General features: G+C 41.7%; 1 protein-coding gene across 1 annotated transcript in view; it reads left to right on the forward strand.

Annotated features, from left to right (window-relative positions):
• RHOBTB1 (Rho-related BTB domain containing 1) overlaps window positions 1-20,216 on the forward strand; it is a 65,149-nt gene extending 44,933 nt beyond the window's left edge. The window contains exons 6-11 of the mRNA XM_012657715.1: window positions 1,460-2,436; window positions 4,120-4,238; window positions 11,346-11,496; window positions 14,362-14,450; window positions 17,334-17,439; window positions 17,985-20,216. Of these exons, the coding sequence (XP_012513169.1) occupies window positions 1,460-2,436; window positions 4,120-4,238; window positions 11,346-11,496; window positions 14,362-14,450; window positions 17,334-17,439; window positions 17,985-18,154 (1,612 nt within the window). The 3' untranslated portion in view covers window positions 18,155-20,216. The remainder of the gene's footprint in view (window positions 1-1,459; window positions 2,437-4,119; window positions 4,239-11,345; window positions 11,497-14,361; window positions 14,451-17,333; window positions 17,440-17,984) is intronic.
• Window positions 20,217-22,787: the final 2,571 nt, after the last annotated feature.

Here is a 22,787-nt window from a genome sequence, read left to right on the forward strand (position 1 = left end):
GATCAAATTCCTGAGAATATGTTTCAGAGTCAAGTATGTGCTTGTGAAGAGTGTAGTGACCAATCACATCCTGCCCATGTTCTAGAATCCACCTGTTCCTTTACCCTGGTTATGCCATAGCCATAGCACTATACTGCTTACGCTGTTTCCAAAGATTTGGCCTCCCTGGCTTCAACGAGACTGTGTGCCAACCTAAAGAGTGGGGTCTTTATTCTATGGGCGTTGTGGAATCAGAGGAAATTAAAACAGAACTGCCACCAAGTCACACTTGTGTTATGTAAGGACTTTTCTTGCAGCAGTGAGGACTGTGGGCTAAAATGTGGGGAGTGTGACGAAAGACCAGTTAAGAGGCTAATGTACCTGACCAGGCGAAAGATGATGAGGGCCTGATAAAGGCAGGGGAAGAAACGTGAAGGGGAAAACCGAAAGGATATTCACGAATCCAACAGAGGGTACTTAATGAGCTGTAGGATGTGGATTGTGTAACTAGGAGTGGGAAAGTCTCAACTCTAACTGCTTAGTAGAGGTCTCTCAACAACTTGCAGATGTGACCTCAGACAAACCCTTTAAATTTTCCGCCTTAGGTTCCTCAAAATGTAGAACAAAAATAATACCTCATAGGGTTATTGTGAGGCTCAAATGAAAAAATGTATATGAATGCATTTTAAAGTTATAAAGCAAAATTTAAGCATAGGGTAATGATGTTGATAATGAAGTTGAAGATGATGATGATGGTAGTGATAATGATGATAACAGCTGACATTTATCAAGCACTTACTGTGGCCGAAGTACTATGCTCAGCATATTATCTCATTTAAACCTTTAGATAGTACTTTAAGGTTATAGGTACTCATTATCCCTATTATAGAAATGGGAAAAGCAAGGCTTAATGAGGTTAAGTAACTCACCTAAGATCAAATAGCTAGTAAAGAGCTGATACTTCAGTTACTATGATTACTACTGAAAGCTTTTTTTTTGAAGAAGAAGAAGTAAAACTGTCCCTATTTACAGATGGCATGATCATATATCAATGAAAAGTCCTAAGGAATCTACAAAAAAGCAATCAAAACTATTAATTTAGCAAAACCACAGGATAAAAGGTCAATACACAATAATAAATTGTATTTTTATGCACTAGGAAATGAACAATTGGAAAATAAAATTTAAAAAACAATACCATTTATAGTAACATAAAAATATGAATATTTATGGATGTGTCACAAATTGCATATAAAATCTGTGCACTGAAACTACGAAATATTTGAAAGCATTTCTTTTCTGCAATCATAATTCCTTTACATTTGAAAGACTTGAGGGTTGTGGTAGATTTTTCCAGAGGCTCATTAGTGAAAGCCTGAAAAGGATTTTAAATGTATAATTCGATTAGGTGCTTAGGCCCTGGTTACTATTTTTTTCCTAAATTAAGGCTGATTATAATTCTTAAAATATTCTCTTTCAGGCCCATAAAGAGAGGGGATATTTTGCCCCCAGAAAAAGGCCGAGAGGTTGCAAAGGAACTCGGCATACCTTACTATGAAACAAGCGTGTTTGACCAGTTCGGAATCAAGGATGTGTTTGACAACGCAATCCGAGCGGCGCTGATTTCCCGCCGCCACCTGCAGTTTTGGAAATCCCACTTAAAGAAAGTCCAGAAACCTTTACTTCAGGCACCCTTCCTACCTCCAAAAGCCCCTCCACCGGTCATCAAAATTCCAGCGTGTCCTTCCACGGGGACAAATGAAGCTGCCTGTTTACTGGACAATCCTCTGTGTGCCGATGTCCTGTTCATCCTTCAGGACCAGGAACCCATCTTTGCACATCGAATTTACCTCGCTACCTCTTCTTCCAAATTTTATGACCTGTTTCTAATGGAATGTGAAGAATTCCCAAGTTGGGGTGAAGGAGCTTGTGAGAAAGAGAAGCAGAGTAGGGATTTGCAGGGGCGGACACTGAGCGTTAACCCAGACGAGGAAAGGGAGGAAGGGCCCCCTAGGACACCGCAGGCTGAGCAGTGGAAGTCCTCAAGCGGGAGCCTGTTGGAGACTCTGGGTCTGGAAGCCGAGGGCTTGGTTCCCGAGACGACGCAGACTTTGTCCGGCTGGAGTAAGGGTTTCATTGGCATGCACAAGGAAATGCAAGTCAATCCCATTTCAAAGCGGGTGGGCCCAGTGACTGTGGTCAGGATGGACTCCTCAGTCCAGCCAGGCCCTTTCCGAACCCTGCTCCGGTTTCTTTATACGGGGCAACTGGATGAAAAGGAAAAGGATTTGGTGGGCCTGGCTCAGATCGCAGAGGTCCTAGAGATGTTTGACTTGAGGATGATGGTGGAAAACATCATGAACAAGGAAGCCTTCATGAACCAGGAGATTACGAAAGCCTTTCACGTCAGGAAAGCCAATCGGATAAAAGAGTGTCTCAGCAAGGGGACGTTCTCAGGTGAGCGGGGCGTGTGGCAGAGCCATCAATACCTTTGGTTGTGTTTTATGAAACATTAGCCAGACACAGCAGGGGAAAGGATAACCGTAGCTAACATTATAAGTGCTTATTTTTTTCTATGTACCTTTCTAAGCTACAGATATCAACTTATTTAATTCCCATCAGACTTAAGGGTTAAATACTATTATCTCCATTTTCCGGATGGGGAAACCAAGGACCAGAGAAGTTAGATAACTTGCTGGTGGTCATACAGATAATAAGTGGTAGTGCCAGGATTTGAACCCAAGCTTTTGTGGCTCCCTAGATCACCATGGTACCATGCTGCTTCTCAAGAACAGATCAGGTACCCCTGGGCCTATCTCCAGTAGGCTTGTTGCTTACGATTCCCCTACAGGATGCATTCCCTGACCAATTCTCTAATCTATCGGCCCTTCAGCACTTACCCATGACAAAAATCACTGACCCCAGGTCCTAAGGCCACTGGAGTCCTCAGGGCAGTGGCATTCCTACAAGGGGTGTCTCTTGTGTTTCCATCCCCTCTCCTCTTCTATCCACGTACTCCTTAGCCCTGCTCTTCTATATTTCTTTGCCCCTCCTTTGCCTTTGGTAACTGAGCCATATGCTGCCCACAGCGCCCCTCCATAATGGCTTAGGCAGGCTGGTGGCCTGCACCCAGTATGGGTTCCTGACCCATGCTGGTACTGTCTTACACACTTTACTATTTTTGCTCTGAAATTGTCCTATTTTGTGTGGGTATGTGTAATTTCATTGTAAGTTGACTTCCTGACTTCTATTTTTTTTTCTGTCTTTACCTTTTATAATCCCTGCCATGGTACTACACATTTAGTAAATGGCTGCTGAATCTGTTCATTAATTTTAAAGCTTATGAGTAATATTTACTCCAAACACTGGCCATTGTGGTATAGAAACTGTCTTGAAAGTTAATGAAAAGAATATGTTCCAAACCTATGGTAAATTAAACAGGGGACCTTAAATAAAGTTAATTAAATCACCCTCTCCTTACTGCAGAGATATAATAACCAAATACAAGATGGGAGCCTCCATCGGGTTCTAAAAGAAAAATCTATGAAATGCAATTTAGGGATAATTGGAGAAATTTGAATATGAACTAGATAGTAGATGATAGTAGGGAATTATTTTTAATTTTCTTAGGAATAATCATGCTGTGGTTATTTAGGTGAATGTTCTTATTTTTAGAAAATTGATGATAAAGTAGGAGTGAAAAAGATGTAAGGTCTCATGCTATCTGTTAAAAGAAAAAGTCTATACACATATCTAAAAATATATAAAAATATACATACAGCTAACGCAAACATAGCAAAATGTTAACAATGGATAAATGAGCGATCGTTGTATTATTCTTTCTGCTGCTGCATATGCTTGAAATTTTTCATAATAAGGAGGAGAAAATACTCCTCTCTTTTCTGTTACTTTCTGGTTCAGAGAATTTGTGTAGTGACCTACCTTATGAGTAATTATAAATGCTTGCTCCTCAATGCTCGAGCTGGGTGTGCCAGAGGTGAGGATTGACATAAAATCAGCAAGTGAAGACATGGAAGAGAAAATAAGAGGCGCAGGTTGACGGACACGTTGGAGCAGAAGGCTTGGTGGAAGCTCTTGGTGAAGCCGGCTCACAGTTCTGTTCCCTCAATCCTTTGACAGACGTGACATTTAAATTGGATGACGGAGCCATCAGTGCCCACAAGCCACTGCTGATCTGTAGCTGCGAATGGATGGCCGCCATGTTCGGGGGGTCATTTGTGGAAAGCGCCAACAGTGAGGTACGTGCCTTCCTGAGAGCCTACTCCTATCTTTGTGAGGGTGCATGTGCATGTGTATTTATACAAAGTGTTTAATTAACCGAGTGACTTCAATTCTTTTACCGCTTTCATGAAATAGTTCCTTAGCAGTAGTGCTTGAGTGCTAGGTCACCTTTTCCTTAAGTCTGCGGTTATGAGAAGCTATTGTTTACTGGCCACTTGTTGTGAGCGCCTGGGTGCATCACATGCAGTATATCCTTTTATTCTCACCACTCTCCTTGTCTATGAAGACGTGATCGGCTTATACTTGCTAACAAATAGCACCAGGCAACGTGTATCAAAATCACGTACAAGAGGAGCAGAGCCTCTCTTCCAGTAGTTCGGGAAAGTGAAAAGGGTTCTTCAGTCACTTAAGTCCCGGGCTCAGCTCTGCCCCTAACCATATGGGGGACCTTGAGAAGCCTCAGTCTCCTCATCTGTAAGATGAGGAATACACTAGATTGTCCCTGAGGTCACCATGAGCTACAACACTCTCTGAGGCTCTGCCCTGACCCCTCTGCCTGGGCTAGGGGATATAAGGGTTTGTTAAGTTTAGGGAAACAGTAATGGAGCATATGGTCACTCCTCTGAACACACCTGTCAACGTACTTAGGTCCAGTGGAAGCAGCTGAGTCATTTGTCAGCCACTGGCTCTGTCTCCGAAAGAGGGATATTCTTGGAGCAAAGCAAACAGTATCTTGGAGACACTATGTCTTTATCTTTTTTTCAGTTTTATTTTTAACTGATGAATAATAATTGTGTATATTTATGGGGTACAATGTGATGTTTTGATACCCTTGTACATTGTGGAATGAACAAATCAGGCTAATGAGTTTATCCATCACCTCAAATATTTATAATTTCTTTAACATCTAAAATCCTCTCTTTTAGCTATTTTGAAATATACATTAACTATCGTCACTATACTGTGCAACAGATCTCCAGAATTTACTCCTCTTGTCTGACTGTAACTTTGCACCCATTGACCAACAGTTTCCCTTTTCCCACCACCCCCACAAACCACTATTCTACTCTCTGCTTCTATGAGTTCAGTGATTTTAGATTCCACATATAAGTGAGATTATGTGGCATTTGTCTCTCTGTACCTGGCTTATTTCACTCAACATAATGTTCTTTAGGTTCATCCATGTTTTCTTGAATGACAGAATTTCCTTCTTTTTTAGTGCTGCGTAGTATTCCACTATGTGTAGGTACCACACTTTCTTAACCATCCATCTGTTGATGACATTTAAGTTGTTTCCGTATTTTGGCTATTGTGGATAGTGCTGCCATGAATGTGGGGGTGCAGCCTATCTCTTTATCTTTTTACTAGCTCTGTTGGAAAAGAAAAAAAAAATTCCATTCAGGCATTTCTAACTTTAGGAGTAAGCAAGCACTTTTGTTGAGTTTTGCAAGTATTTTTTAACATCTTTTTTTAAAAAAAACATGGGGACACCCCATCAAGTTTATTGCCCTGAGAGGCTTGTTTTGCTTATCTCAGCATCTCTCCACACTTTTAAAAGAAATATAGAAAACAATAGCTAACTTTTCAAAGCGGGAACTCATACGAGAAATCTGAGCACTCCCATTGTGACCCAGGAGCCTACATTTGCATCCCCAAGTAGGGAAACAGAATCCTAGAATCACAACCCTGGGATGGCTGAGGCTGAAAAGGTCACTAGGCCACCCTCCTGCTTCCAGAACAAACTGCAGCTGCTCCTAAACCAACTCCCAGCAAAGGGCTTTCTACTGTTTGGGGAAAAGACATTAGAATTATCTCAATGACCTCTTCTGTTGTTTACCAGCCTTTATAAACCAGAAAGTTCTCACCTGTAACTCATCACAGTCTCTCCTATGCAATCAAAGGTGTTTTGGAGCGTTGTTACTAAGAAGACTGCAGTGGAGTGAAGGCCTCCCAGTTAAGTGGCTATGGGACTCAAATCACAACTCCTCCACTTACAAGCTGTGTGGCTTTGGGAAAGTGACTTAACCTTTCTGAGCTCCAGTCTCCCCATCTGGAAAACATGCTGATTCCCCATAGTGTTGTCGTGGGGTGTAAGAGTCAATACTTGCAAAGCACCTCCATAAGCATTAAATAAACGGTAGCTGCTGCTGGTGGTGTTTTGATTGTTGTTGGTGGTGATGGTATTCTTCCCCTCTTACTTCCAAGAAAAATTGGGGGTAACCACTAATTTGCAAAACCTCATCCACTGGGGTTGTACCGACTTTAGTAATCTCCAAAGAGAGAGAGCTGGAGGCTCGTTCCCCTCATTCACCCAGCTCGCGGCAGCGCGTGCTGACTGTGCGGCAGAGGACCTGCGATTAAGCGAGCAGGGGGACGTTGATCGAGGTCAGGAACCCAGGCACAAAGGGACACTGTCGGAGCTGACCTCACGGACGCTAATCCTCTTTATCCCTTCCCAGAATGGACTGTAATCGTCTCCAGATTAAAATGTGCAGTAGAGGTGACCAAAACAAAAACTTGGCAGCAAATGTGAGCGCACATGTGTATGATTGTTTAATAGCCTCTCCTGGAGGCGGCCACCTGGTTAGCACACCCTCCTGGAGAGACTCGGTCACTCAGCACTCAGCGCTTAGAACGGCAGCTGAGGCTGTTAGGTATGTGTACACTCACACCAGCTCAAAAGACAAAGACCATGGAACCAAGCAACCGAAGGGCTCTGCCAAAATTCCTTTAGCCGGTGCATTAATGCCATGAGCTGTTGACATTTCTGCCCTTTCCTGTTCCTTCTCTTTACTTCCAGTGTAGACTACAATATAGTAGTCATGAACTCAGGTCTCAGCTTGACCTTGGGCAAGTGACTCACCCTCTCTGTAAAAGCTATACGACGGGGATAACAAGAGAACCTTCTCCAAAGGGCAGGGAAGGCATGTGATTACATGTGTAAAAGCATCGAGTTTGGTGCCAGGAACATACAAATGGTCAATAAATATTAGTGACTCTTATGCTAGAGTATTCTTGTTATATCCTTTCCATGCAGGGTTAAAGGTCTCTTTCCCCTGAAAGCCCTGAGTGAAAAAGCTCCTAGTTCCCTTTCTAAATTAGGAAACTATGATACAGGTAGTTATAGGTGTAGGGACGAGGCGCTCAGTTAAACACTCAATAAATGCTCCCTGATTGACTTAGGTCCATGTTCACACTTGGGATTTGGCCTTTCAAGGCCACCATTTAATTATCTCAGGAAAAATCTGAAAATTTGACTCCCCCACAAAATTCAGCCTTTTTTTGTGTGTATATCCAGAAAAGAATAAAATATGTTCATGTTCATTGATTTTACTTTAACTTCTTTGTCATTTAATATTCAAGAAGATACTGTGTTTTACTTATATTTTTTCTCATTACTTTTAATGTAGCAGTAAGCATAATTCTCTCCCCAGAGGTACTCAGCAAGTGGTTCATTAAAAATGTATGCCCTGGTTATAGTAAGCAATGCTTTAGTCTAGAATACTTTCTCATTCTCCGTAAGACTTTCTCTAATTATAATCCTAATAGTCTGAGCTAATCTTTGCAATTAAAATTTTAAACCAACTAAACTGGAATATAGGACGTTGTTTAGGGTAGCATTATATTCTCTTTCATTACTTTTTTTAAAGCTATATCCAGCAGGTAACATGCAAAATTTTTTATTCCATTTCTTATGTAGCTTTACTTATTTTTTAAAGTGCTATAAAAGGGTCTCTCTGTTGCTATACAGTTAATTATAACTGTTGAAATCACAGAAACAGGCTTTTTTTAAAAATCAGCCATGACGAAAAAAATTTATATTCTGAAAGTGTTTTTAGTTTGCTCTTATTTGACAGTTATTTATAATGTTATTTGCCAAAAAGAGCCATCACTTCAAAAAATGTTAAGCAAAAAGGAAACAGCAGATCATGGGTGATTACAAACGTCAGAACACTTAGAGGACATTGGGAGTATTGGGACAGGGCTATTCACTGGGCTCTGTCATCTCCTGCTGCCAGAAATAACTTTTTATTTAGGATGTCCATTTTGCTATTTGTATTTCTAGAGGGAATTTTTTTCTTTAAGCAATGACTTAGAACACATTCTTACCAAAAAATACTAAGGTAATCTGAAGATCTTCAAAACCCAGAGTCTCTGTGAAGAAGAAAAAACTTCAGATAGTACCTATTCCAAATTCCTCCCATATAAGGAAAAGGAGGGTCAGAGAAGGTGAGTGATTTATCAAAGGTCACACAGCATTCCCAGTCCCCCATGGCATTGTTTTCAGAAGTACCAGACATCCCATCTCTGAGAGAGTAGATGTTCACAGGAAGCTCTGGGATTTCTTACATTAACAGTTACTTACATTTTATAGCACTTAGCACTTTGCAAACTGTGGGTACTTTCACTATCAAAGTGGTTCAAATTTTAAAGTTTCTCCACTTAATTAACCTTTAATTATCTAGAAAATTGTACCAATCCAAACATCATTCTAAAGCGATGAAATTTTACCGTGCGTTCATACACACAGAAATGAGTTTATGTATCTGTAAATAAATTCATTGTGTAAGATAAATGCAAGTATACATAAACATATACCTACATAAGCATACACACAAGTATAACCGGTATTAGAATCGCTTGAATAGAAATTAATTATTCATATGTAAATACAGCTGGCCGAAGGGAGGAATAACATTTTAACATCTGAATATTGCAGATGATCCCACACGTATAGCAGCTTCTTTATTTTAAAGTAATATCAGTAATAGTTTCTACTCATCACATTCTATTATAGGAGGTTGTGGTAAAAACTTGTCAAATCAGTGATGGTAATGACCCATGCAGCTTATTTATGGAATCATAATTGTTTTCACCAACTGTGTCTGAAAGGGTGGGGGAAGATCAAGTTTCTTAACATTTTTAGGAATTTTTCTCAGCCTTCCCTATGATACATTAAGGGATGGATCTACCTATCTAAAAGGATAGTCCCTCTCTGAGGTGGCTTGTGACTGCACAGGAGAATAATGAAGAAAGTTGTTATAACTTAAGCAATTCTGGAACCACACCACTAGGATGCTTAAGCCGTGAGCCCCCTGTAGAGGATGCATTTATGTTATGTATATGTATGTATGTATGTACACACACACTCACACACACGCATAGTTGTCCCTTGGTATCTACGAGGGACTGGTTCCAGGACCCCTCGTGGATACCAAAATCCACAGTTGTTCGAGTCCGTTGTACAAAATGGCACAGTTTTTGCATATAACCTATGGACGTCCTCCCATATATTTTAAATCATCTATAGATTACTTTTAATACCTAATACCTTGTAAATACTACATAAGTAGTTGTTACACTGTATTGCTTAGGGAATAATGACCAAAAATAAGTCTGTGCATGTTCAGTACAGACTCAACCATCCAATTTTTTCCAAATATTTTTCATCCATGGTTGGTTGAATCCACAGATGTGTAAACCATGGGTATGGAGGGCTGACTGTATACACGTGTGTGTGTGTGTGTGTGTGTGTGTGTGTGTGTGTGTAACTATGGAGAGACAGAGGTACAATCATATATAATATATAGATGTAATCATATGATATTTAGATATAATCATGTATATATACATAGATGTATCATATATAATATATAGATGTATATCTTTATATGCTGTGTAGAGGTTTATTAAGTACCAGAATTAAGTTTATATCTGTTCATCCTTTTGAATTAGAGATCTAATTTTTAAAAACTGTTAGTAAAATATGGTGCTCATTGTTCTGTAACCCAAACCTTTCCTTCCTCGGCATTAAGGGTTTCCAGTACTGCACAGGGTTTGAGGGGGGTGGGTTTGTTTGTTTTTTTTGAGACGGCATCTCACTCTTGTTCAGGCTGATCTCAAACTCCTGAGCTCAAGCAATCCTCCCGCCTCCACCTCCCAGAACGCTAGGATTACAGGCCTGAGCCACCATGCCTGGCCCTCCCTGGGTTTAAATCCCAGTCATTACTTACTAGCTCTGTGACCTTGCACACAAGACCTAATGAACCTCCCTGAATCTCAATTTCCTTGTCTGTAAAATGGCAAAAATAATAGTCTCCTACTATGGTGGATATAAGGATCAAGTTAGATGATGTGTGTGGAAAATTTAGCCCAGTGCCTGGTGCAGAGGGGGCCTTCAATTAAGACCTCCTTAATTGAATGATAATTTTATAATCATCAGCATTCTAACAATAAACACAAGCAGTACCATTCTATACTACTCCAGGGCCCGTCTCGTGGAGTGAGTTAGAGACCTAAAATAACGAGTAGCTGCTATGCAGTACATATCCCCATTGATTCATGCCCACCCGTCCAGAACTGCACATCCCAGGCGGTCCCTGGCTCTCTAGCAAACTCTAATGTGTGTTTATATGGACAACAACTGCAGGTACTCAGGAGGGAGGCTGGGGGAATCCTACAGAGGACAGTTCACCATACTCGGTCTTACTCTCCCAGATGTCCTGGACAAGGATTCCTTTGGATTCTGTGAATCTACTGATATCTGATAATGTGCCAGTAGTTCCGAATTTCTGTGGTTGGAGGAAAAAACAATACAGTGTATATATCACGCTAGCATATCCTGATAGAATGTCGAAATCGAGCCGGCCACTGTGGCAGGTCGCTGTGGCAGATAGGGTGCTCGCTCATCCTGTTTGATATCGTAGAGAGCTGGGCTCTATCATGTGTCAGCAACAGTGTGGTTTGCAGCTCCCCCCACCACCTGTCACGTTGCTAGGAGATTTCTTTCCCCACAATAGAGTACTATAAGGTGCTTGGCAAGGAGGGCCCCTAATGTCATTGTACATTTCCAGCCCATTCGTCTGATTTATACGTCCAAATAACCATTTAAAAATTCCAAATCAGGCTTTGTCAGGCAGCTCCACTCTTTTGTCATCTACAAATCAAACTGTTATGTTTAAAGCATAAATACTGAATGACTTCTATGCACAGCCTCAAAGCAGGTGTCCGAGACTCATCAATATCAAATCACACCGTTGGGATATTTATAAGCAGCATAGCCTAAAAATGTGCCCACTCCCTGCTTTCTTCAGCAGAATTTAGCTTTTCATGTAACATTTCAGGTATATCTCCCGAACATAAACAAGACATCAATGCAAGCGGTATTGGATTATCTCTATACCAAGCAGTTGTCACCTAACTTGGACCTGGACCCACTGGAATTAATTGCCTTGGCAAACAGATTTTGCCTGCCACACTTGGTTGCGCTTGCAGGTAAGGCTGATGACTTGGGGCAATACAGTGTCTGTCATGTTTATCAGAATCACATTTAAATAAAAATAAGATTTCCAGGGAATAAAGATTTATTTTTTATCACCAGAAACAGGATTGTCTCATACAGGGTGATATGAGTGGATCAAATTGTATCAGACCACCCAGTTCAATTCAACAAATATCGCTTAAGCACCTCCTTTATGGTAGGCCCTGTTAGGTGATGCACGTGTGAAGTTGAGCAATGCATGACCCCTGCCCTGGAGGCACACGCTCTGTGCATGCTGAATCATTTGTGCTTCTTGGAATTTGAAATAAAACTATTCTGTCAACATTACCCCCTTCATATGTGCGCAGACACAGTCTTTAAGAAAGCGGCTGCAGATGCAGTGGTTAAGATCATGGACGACAGAGCCGGACTGCCCAGGTCCAAACCCTGGCTCCACCTTTTACTGATTAGGTGACTTTGTCCTTTTCTCAACCTTAGCTCTGTCTCAGCTCCCTCGCCCTTTAAAATGGGGATAATATTATTGTGCCATAGAGTTGTTATGAAGATTAAATGAGCTAGAATATATAAAGTCCTCAGAACAGTGTCTGGCGCACAGTAAGCATTATGTAAGTGGTTTTCTTAAAGCTATTTTAGAAAATGTTCTGACATTGTCAAGTTCATTTTGGGAGAAAGAGAGAAAAGGGAGACTTGGCTTAACTTCACAAAATCTTTTGTATCATTTTTGGATTTGTTCTGTTGGTAAGCCGAAAGAGGTCTAGATAAAGTATGTTCATTTAAACACCTTTTTCTTGAATTGAAGCCTTCGATATCATTTACCAAAGGTGTTAATTCACACTTCGGGTGTTTATCACTATATTTAGTTGATTCCTAACTATAACCACAAAAGCAGAGACAGATAGTGCCTGTTTTGTTCACTGGCCTTTCTCCTGCACATAGAAAAGTGCCTGAGCATATTAGGCTCTCAATAAATAGTTGCTGAATAATTGACGAATGCAAATGAGTGTATGAACAAACCAACCAGTCCTGTCTGCACTTGACTTTCTGGCAATGTCTTTAGAAAAAAGAATAATTTATGTGTCCTCCACGTTCCTACTATGCACAAACACCTGGAGATCAAAGTCCTCTCTTTGCCCTACTTCTTCCTCAAAATCCCTATTAGTTTTTTTTTTTTTTTTAACTTTTTAACTAATATACCTGAAGCCATAGATCCAAGTGAGTGCACTACTTTTTAAATACTAACTCTAGGAGGCTACAGTGGAAAATTACTTTTTTCAGAAATATGAGTTCCAATCCATTTAATTATCCACAGGTTTTACAATATTTGCCCTTTCGGGATAAATTTTATTTTTTTTAATTGTCAAAAGTAATGTGGAGCCAAATCTGTCAAAAAATATCTGTGATCAGTTTCAGAGTAGTACCATTTTTGCTTAAATATTAAGGCTGGCAACGAAAACATGGCATTGATTTCTCCATGAAAGTTCATTTTTTTAATTGACCCAGATAAAGCTTCTTGTGTGAACTCCAGACTTCTGTGTACATACAGTTTTGTCTCTAAATGCTGTTATTACTGTTATGGTTATTTAATATAAAAACAGCTTCCCAAGATGATTCCTTTAATGATTTATAGTACTCGTTTCATACAGTCTAGTGTAGAGTATTTAGAATATGATGTTTAAAAATCAGTTTCTGGGGTGACAGTGCTTTGTGAGCCAGTGTTAAATGAGTGTCAAGAAATGTTACAGTTATTTAAAATTAAAAAGCCCAGGTGACTTCTCTGGGAAATTTGGTTTCTGTGTTTGTCAAGCCAGCTGGTGAGGGTTGTGCCAAAGAAACCACTCAAGTCCAGATACCATACTGACCAGATGTAGGCACACTGCCTTACAAGCACGTGGAGCCAGACCAAAAAGGAAGCATGCTTTAGACAATATATTGGATTAGAAGAACAAATGCAATGCTAGAGATGACATCAGCATCAAAGAGCTAAAAATGCTGGCTGAGACTATTCCCACACATTGTCTATCCCAGAGGCAGGTGACAGCCCACACGGAGGCAAGAGACAGTTAGCTCAGCCTCAGACCACAATTTAAATTCAGCTTGGAAGCCTGGAACGCAAGCTCTCAAACAGAAATGGCTCTCCCAGCTGGATTTTTGTTACTTCTGACTGAAGGTCTCCCCAGTCTTCAGAATCCAAGAGGTTGGACAATACGTCATCCATCTGTAGCTGTTGAGACAGACAGTATGCAGTCCCATTTCTAATTCCCTAAATAGACTTATTCCTCTGTCACTCAATCTCTCCGCTGTCAGGGGTTATTGAGAATTGGAGCGATGTGAGTGGGGAAACTGTCAAACAGGAACGTGTCTAGAATCTAGAGGATTCCGGGAAGGTGGCACACTGTCCAGAGCCACACCGTCCAGTAGAACTTTTTGCACTGACGGAAACATCCTACACCTGCGTTGTCCAATACAGTGGTCACATGTGGCCATTGAACACTTAATGTGGGCGGCATGACTGAGGAACTGAACTTTTAATTTGATTTAATTGTAATTAATTTAAGTTTAAATAGTCTCATGTGGCCAGTGGTTACCATCCTGGACAGGACAGTGCAGGTTGGAAGGATTCTGGCTATTTCAGAAGCACCAACAGGAGTCCGCAGAGATGTCGGTACAATGGCTGGCGACCAGGACTCTGCATACAAAAAGGTGGTCAGAACGGACCCTGGATTCAATTTGCATGGATGCTCAGAGTTGTGTCCCATATTCCCTCATTTCTTAAGTGGTTCCAGAGCAACCTCTCCAGGCAAGATACCTGGTTTGCAGGGCGTGGTTTAACATTCTCCTGCCCTCCCTCTCTTCCCCAGAGCAGCACGCTGTTCAGGAGTTGACCAAGGCTGCGATGAGTGGCATAGGCATCGATGGGGAAGTGCTCTCTTATTTGGAATTGGCCCAGGTTTGTAACAGTTTGCTTTTCACCTTTTAAGTGTGTTCAATCAGTTCATTTAATGCTGATAAAACATTCCACTGTTGCATCTGTCTAAATAAAGATGTCACCACTGAGTCACAGAGGCCCCCTGTGTACACTAAGAAGATCTGAGAGTTTTACGTTTCATGCACCATTCAGCCTGCTGGGCTTCACTTGCAAAAACAACAAGGACCCCTCCCCCACACCAGTCCCATTGTCCCCTGAGGCACCAGCTTCACACATGGGAGGACCACTTGGGGCATGATAGGGGGAGGTTTTTGTCTCTCTTCCTTCTTTGAATTCTTGGACATGTATTTGGCCAAGAACAGACAGTTTCTAGAATTCCATGAAGCCCTATAATGCCCCCCTGCTGGAATTTTCTAAAGTCAGTAGTTGTTAATCTTGAGATTGTAATTCCATGATCCCAGTGCACACTTGCACTCTTCTTCCAGAGAAGGTCCAAGATCCAGTTTCAGCTTCATCACTGAATAACTTCCTCTAAGCACACAGCTACACTCAATTTCCTCATCCATAAAAAATGGGGAAGGCAATTCACACCCCACCAACCTTACGGATTATTTTGAGATTTAAGAAGGAGAGAATGTTCGAGAAAGAGCATTAAAGAGTGGAAGCCCTCGAATGATGCAGGGCGCACATGTGGAGTTATCTAGTCCCCGGAGTAGACTGATTAACAGTGAGTTTACACTCTGAGAGAACTAAGAATAAATTCTTCAGTCTTTTCTTCAGCCTGCTGGGTTTGGCTTCCTTCTTTCCCTCTCTTGATTAGGGCAGTGGCTTACCAAGTCTTGGGTCAGGCAGTTTAAATCAATATTTCTCAATCAAGGGAGAGGAGGTGGCATACAGCAGGTGTTGCTCAGGCCCTTCCAACTGTGGCCATAGGAGATGGCTCAGGTTCAAAAGGAGGGAAGGTTCCAACTGTGGCCATAGGAGATGACTCAGGTTTAAAAGGAGGGAAGGTTCCAACTGTGGCCATAGGAGATGGCTCAGGTTCAAAAGGAGGGAAGGTAGAATAGAACTTTACAGCAAGCTATTCATTCAGATTTTAACATTCAACAAATATTTGTTATTGTCACCCCAAGTACCCAAGGCAGAGGACATGTACATACAAGGTTTGTTTCACTGCCCTTGGGGCAATCATGAGCAAGTGAGAGAAACAGACACGAACCCAAATCATTAAAGTTAGAAGTTCTGAGAACAGACACATATTGCAGTAAAACTATCAAGTCCCCATCAAAACTGGCTGTCTGCACTTGGAATTTGGAGTCTTTTGAAACAGGCCTGGAGGACAGTTTATGACTTGTGCTTCTCCAGTAAGTACTCCTCCTGGAGAAAAATGAAATGACACAGAATTTCACCGAGGGCCAGTCCACTTGAGGTAATGATTTGCAGTTGTGTCTGTTTGTTTGCTGTGTGTTTCTGTCTTGTCCCCCAACCCCACCCCAGCCACACACACACCCTGCAAGAAAATAATATAATTATGCTACTGCTAATCCCTGGCGACCCTTGGCAGAAGAGTTTAGGACAGAGTCTCCCACGTCTGAGCTCATGTATTAGACCCTAGCGCAGTGATGTGCTGACAAGTGTTTAACAGTCAGCTTGGGGACAGGTGGGAACCTGATCTGTTGCATTTTTCAATTTCTGTGGTATAAATACTCCCACCACAGCCAATGTAACAACATGAAGTCAGTAAACTCAGAACAGGGAAGAAATACACACAGTTGGCTCTCTCGAGCAAGTACAAGCCAACATGGCATACCACTGCCCCGATCTGCTTTCAGAGAGAAATCTAACATCAAGAGAGATTGAGGCCAGGCACGGTGGTTCACGCCTGTAATCCCAGCACTTTGGGAGGCTGAGGCAGGAAGTTCACTTGAGGCCAGGAATTTGAGACCAGCCTGAGCAGCAGAGCAAGACCCTATCTCTACAAAAAATGTTCTTAAAAAATTATCTGGCCGTGGTGGCATGCACCTGTAGTCCCAGCTACTCAGGAAGCTGAGGCAGGAGGATCACTTGAGCCCAGGAGTATGAGGTTGCAGTGAGCTATGATGACGCCACGGCACTCCTGCCTGGGCAACTACGGGCCTTCACAGTAGAGATATGGGCCACAGAGGAGCCACGCTGTAGGTTCCAGGGTTTCACCTGACCAAAGAAACATCGAGAGCAACAGATAACAGAAGGCAGGCCTGAGATGGGCGCAAAAGGGTGAGGGGTCAGGAGAGTCCTGCCAGATCTGGGGAGGGAAGGGGGAGTTGACTGTTGATTTTTGAGCATCAGGCCTTTCTTAGTCACAGCTACGTCAGCTGCCACCTTCCTGAGCATTGCTCAGAAAGAAAGGGTGGAGCATTTGTGTCCCTCCCACCCTGCCCAGACCGCCTGCTCTTATGTAACCAAAGGACAGGTATAGGACAGTCACACATTCTGCAGTCTCCTCTTTCGGATCTTTGGCCCCAGCAAGCCGAGCTCTGACATGCGACACGGGGTATTCCGTTGCCGAGCTTCCTTAAACAGAGATGACATCGCTGCTCTCTGCTGTTGGCTGGTGCCTTCCAGAGGCCACGGTGGCTTATCACTAGAGGGCCAGGTGATGGGAGCGGTGGGAAGGTGAAGTATGCTTTAAACTGGTGATCTGATACTGTGATTATTTTTGGTGCACCTGTCACAGTGGGGAAGGGAAGGGTGTGTCCAACGCTACATTGGCTAGCATCAGAGCCATGGCCAAAGTCACAACAGTGAGGTCAAAACAAAAGGTCTACTGAATTAATTATACGAGCCCTTAATTTCTTTTCAATTTCTTTGTAGCCGCACTTTAGAAAATTCAGTCTGACCCCCTTTTGTTCACTTTTTCTGCAGTTTCACAATGCCCACCAGTTGGCCGCCTGGTGTTTGCACCACATCTGCACCAACTACAACAGTGTTTGTTCCAAGTTCCGCAAGGAAATCAAATCAAAATCTGCAGGTGAGATTGTGCACAGAACAACACCTCTCCCCACCCCGTTCATCCAGTTCTCCTCCCCTCTGGCTGAAGCGTTTACCTTCCATGTCCCTGGGAAGGAACAGAGTCAGCCGACAGCTCATGGACACGTCCTTGAGACTGGCTGGCAGTCACATATTCATGTGATATGACACGAGGAATTGTAGGCTGGGAATTCTCTTTGGAGAACTCCACACCTGGGGATTTGGGTGCGCTGGGGCTCACGGTGCCCTGCCGCAGAGCATGCTGAAGTAGCGGTGCTCCCCCTTGTCTGGGGAGGCAAGCATGGGAGCACGGACTCCGAAATCACGTGGCCCGGGGTTCAGGTTCTCTGTGCCCAGCTGCACGACTAGAGGCAAGAGATTCTTTCTCTTAAAACTTTAGTGTCACCTTTTGCAAATGTTCCTAATCATAGTCCCTGCCACATCAAGTTGGTGAGAGGGTATTTGAGAAGCATTAAGCCCAAGGCCTAGCACATAGAAATGATGAATGAGCAGCAGGTATTATCATCTGTGTCTCTGCTTCACCAGACAACCAGGAATACTTTGAGCGGCACCGCTGGCCCCCCGTGTGGTACCTGAAGGAAGAGGACCACTACCAGCGCGTTAAAAGGGAACGAGAGAAGGAAGATATTGCACTAAAGAAACATCACTCGAGACGAAAGTGGTGCTTTTGGAATTCATCTCCAGCAGTCGCCTGAAGAGGAAGAGGAAAAAAAAAATCAGTAATCTGATATGCCACTTTTCAAAGCACTACTGTAAAATTAGTCTTCTTATTAGCGATATGATGTAGTTCAGGTTTCAGGCACTGACCTTCCTCCACTTTTGTGCATTTATCTTTGTTAGGATCAAAGCACAAGCTCACCATCAATGAGCCTGGACAAAAAGGGAAGCTGACTCACTGCATTCCTTAAACTAATATGTATATTTTTTTGTTGTTGTTAGGAGGCTTAATAGACTTTAGTCCATTATTTTGTTTCTTTTTATACAAAGAAAAAAAATCCAGCTTTCATGTTTCTGATTCCAAATTGGAAAATATTTTTATATGGTCTCTTATATTTTGTTGAAATGAAAATACTATGTATTGCTTTATGTTACAGGCCACAAATTGACTACGAAGTCGCCCTGTGATTTCTCTTTGCCCACGTGACCACCGAGCATTATTACATAATTAGAGGGTTATCCTTTTGTTGTGAAGTAAAAGGTGGGACTTACATCCCCACAACGTGCAAGTTGGAGAGTGTTTAATCTTTGTTCTGCTGAATAACATCGGTATCATTACCAAGTCGACTCCAAGAGTGTGTATTTACAATATTTGCCATGTAAGTGCTACTAATTATATGGTTATACGTGCCATGTAAAATATAGTGATATGAAATATTCTGTTTAAAATGTCTAGATTCAAAAGGATAATCTTTGTAATCATTAGAAGGGCTTATTAAATCCCAGCATTATCCAGGGCAAACTCGCTGGTGGACCTGAATACGTAAGATACCATTAGAACATTGGTGTTTGGGTTGCTGTGTTAGGGTTTGTGTCTCTCAGTGTTCCTTGATCTCGCCATGCTTCTGCATGCAGATTCTCCACTGACTTGAATTGAGATGGGCAAGAGTCCCCGGACTCCATCCCGCCATCTACAGGCTTGTCACATCTCACGACCGAAAACAGGCTTCCTCAGGTCTCTCACCTGTGGCCAACTTCACTTTATAAGACCCATATTTTTAACTCTTCCCAGGGAAAATCCATGTCGCCGCAGAAGTAGGCTAAGGCAGACCACCCACTCCTGCTGTAATTCAGCAGGGCCTGTGAAAGCACAAAGCTGGAGGCCGGGTCCCTGCATTCTCCAACACGGAAAGGAATCTAATTCCAAGAGTCTAAGAAATGGTGCTACTGTGAGTTAGTTCTGACCCTTTGTCATTCTGAGTTTTCAGTGTTAAAATAGAAAGTGTAGAGCAGGGGAGCTTTCGTGAGGCAGTCAATCATTACTTCTGTGTAAAGTAAAATGTTACAGCACACACACACACACACACACACACAAACACACACAGCATCTTAAAGCCACAGCTCCACACCTGCCGTGGGATGCTGTGTGGCGAGGGCTGCCACTCATTCTGCTGGAAGGTCAACTTACTGATGCTAAGGGCTGTTTCTTGTTCTTATTTTTTTTTGTTTGTTTAACTTTTCAGAGAAGACAGAAAAAAGATAGTTGAGTCCAAACCCCAATGTTGACCTCCGTATGCATTTGCAAATCTATTTAGATTACAGATGGGCATTTATTACTGGCAGAGGAAACATACCAGATACAAGAGCTTGGAGAGGCTCAGAAATGCATTACCCTCTCATGACAAAAGAGGTGGCAGTGGAGTAGAAATAGTTGTCAATGCAGCCACCTTAATGTTTTTTCAATAGGGTTGTAAATCATTAATGAAAGGAGAAAGGAGACGAAATGAGAGGATAAATGTCAAGACTAGGGAAGAACTGGCATGTATCCCATCATAAAATAGTAGAGGTTGAATTTTGAATGAGTAGTCATAGTTGAATTTTTTACAACCAAAGCTCCCATTTGATTGTAATCTTGCCAAAATGTCACGGACATGTAAATGAACTTGGGGTATAAGCAATAATATCCACTAGTGTTGTTATCAGCTGCTGTAACCAAGTGGCTGGTTCATTTGGTTGCTGCTGATTATGGCCTTTAACCATGGTGGTTTCTTGTGTGTTTTTTATTTCACAAAAAGCCAATAAAATTGTTTAACTATAAAATGCCTCCAGTTTTGTTTTAAGGACTTCCATCATATCATGCCTGAAATTTAATAGCTTTTTGATACTGGGTCATGGGGGCTTGTGTGTGTGCCAGTCACAGAGCAGTTTGAATGACCTGTCATCTTTGTTTTTAGTATTGTCAGCAGATACTCCAATGCGATAATGTAAATGAGGTGTCTGGCTCTTTGCTCTTGACTCATACAGTACATCACTAGGCACGGCGCAGCCTTGGGAGATAGACGTCTCTATCCTAATGGACTTATTATAATCTGGGTTTGGACAATTCTGCCAACAATTAAGTGAAAGGTCAGAGTTGGTGGGCTCATGTAGAAGTCTTCTCTTCAGAAGATCTGAGAAAGCCTTTAGGAAAAAATTGTAAACAATATCAGGACTTCTACATAGTCTAATGGTTATCCAAGCTCAGAGGGAAAAAGAGTCTTCAGATTTCATAGGGGCACTTCTGAGTGGCAAGTATTAATAGCTGTAACTCCAATGGGAAGGAATTGACCACTATATGAAATAGCTGTAAAAGGAAGACAATGCAATTGCCAACACATTCCCACACCTTTTAAAGGTGGGCGGTCCAATCTGTGGCACCCTTTACATAAGGCATACCAGTGGAGTCTTCCATTGAAAGTCTTGGTCTAAGTTTCTCCTAGGGTGATGCCTGGAAAATCATCAGGGATTTTAACACTCCTGTATTGGCATTTTGAGAATCACAAATCCTACTGGTCTAGAAGGAACTCAAATGTTTTCATTGTGGACACTCAAAAGAAAAAGTCCAATGTTTCTAAGATTTTTTATCACACTTGCTTCCCTCGTATGGTAGTTCTTAGTTGTTGAGTTGATTCAGTCTTTCATCATTGGCTAAGTAGAATGAATTCTACTAGTCACAGGGAAAAACAAAGTGAATCCTGAGTTTGGAAACCGTTTTGTGACTGCAGCATTTCTGAAATGAATGCTCATCTGCAAGCTGAAGATCTGCCAGCCCTTTTCTTGAATTAGATATTTCATGAATTGAGATATAGATATAGCTATATTAATAGCTCTTAATAGTTGCTAGTGGACACTTAACAAACATTTCTCTTATCTAGAAAAATGAGATTAGTGCATAAAAGTTGTAGAGGTAAAAGTTAACCAGGAGAATGCATTTGTTTTGTATGTGTATATGTGTGTAAGTAATCAAGAAACAGCATAACAAAGAAAAAAAGACTAAAGACAATTAGGAAGGAAGGAAGGAGGGAGGGGGGGAGTGCAGGTAGGGAAAAAAGGAAGGAAAGAAGGAGAAGGTCGATTGAGCAAAGCCACAGAGTTGAATTAAGCACTCTGAGCCATGGATGTACTCTTTCTTTCAAAGTGCTAATTTATGAGATTACCACATATCTCACCACTTAATTCGTTTTCTGATGACTTTGTTCTCTTGAATTTACAATTAGGAAGCAGGTGATATATGCAACATGAAAGGTTTAGACTTAGAAATGAAGATACTATGGTGCGATCACTGGTGACCTCCTGTAAAAGCAATGCTTCTGTAGAAGCAATGCCATTCCCTTCGGCTGTATTTGAAAATTCCTGCCCTCCACCCCATGCTGTAAATTGGATATTTTTACTTAAGCTATTTAGATGCATGGTTTTTTACTGGGTTAATGTGCTCATCAGATATTTACAGACTGTAGTCTGCAAGATAAGGAAATAATTTATGAACAGATAACTCTTGGGTAGAAACCAATAAATCACGCAGTTGCACACCCATAGACATGAAAGTGTTATAAACAGCAGCAGACATGAAGCAACTTGCCAGCACTTCACCCATTGCTGACATTTCTGCAAAACAGAACACCTTAGTGACGTGGATTTCCAGTATAACACAGACATAATGAGTGCTACCTAAATGTGGCCCCATGGAAGGAGTATTTAAGTTTTGAGCCTGAATACATTCTCGATCCAAAAGACAAGAATGGTTAGATATTATAAGCAATCAACGAGAAAAGAACTTGATTTATTTCTTTCTGCTTAGATGCCAACAAAAATTTGGGCATTTTTTCATTCCCTCCCAATCTGATGAAAGGAGTATCACCTGATTTGATAATTCGTGGTTGTGTAGTCCCATTAGGGTTGATACACCCATGGAAGGTTAAGTTTGACTATTGTGTGAAAAGATATACAAACTCTCTAAGCTTTAGTCGTCTAGACAATGGGAATGGGTTTCACTGAGTTCCCAGTACAAGTTAAATGAGATAATTTAGGTAAAGCACTTAGCATAGTACCTTGCACATAGTAAGTACTCAGTAAATGGAAGCTAAACAGAAATGAAGGTGAACCTAGATACTTAGCACGTTGAAAACCAAGGCAAGAAATGTGAGAGAGAAGACAACCGTACATGTTCCCAAATAGAACAATATGGTCTTTTCCTGCCAGTTTCTTCAACCAAGCACCAACCTTGCTGCTGAGTGCTTCGTGACGGTGGTTAAAGAATTAGAAAATAAGAGCCATGAGAAGGTAAAAATAGTACAAATAATGAGCGGAGGAGGATGGCACTTTCTAAGAAGACATTTCCCCTCACTGGGCCTC

Source organism: Propithecus coquereli, unplaced genomic scaffold, assembly GCF_000956105.1.
Source record: "Propithecus coquereli isolate 6110/MARCELLA unplaced genomic scaffold, Pcoq_1.0 Scaffold115, whole genome shotgun sequence".
Taxonomy (NCBI): Eukaryota; Metazoa; Chordata; class Mammalia; order Primates; family Indriidae; genus Propithecus; species Propithecus coquereli.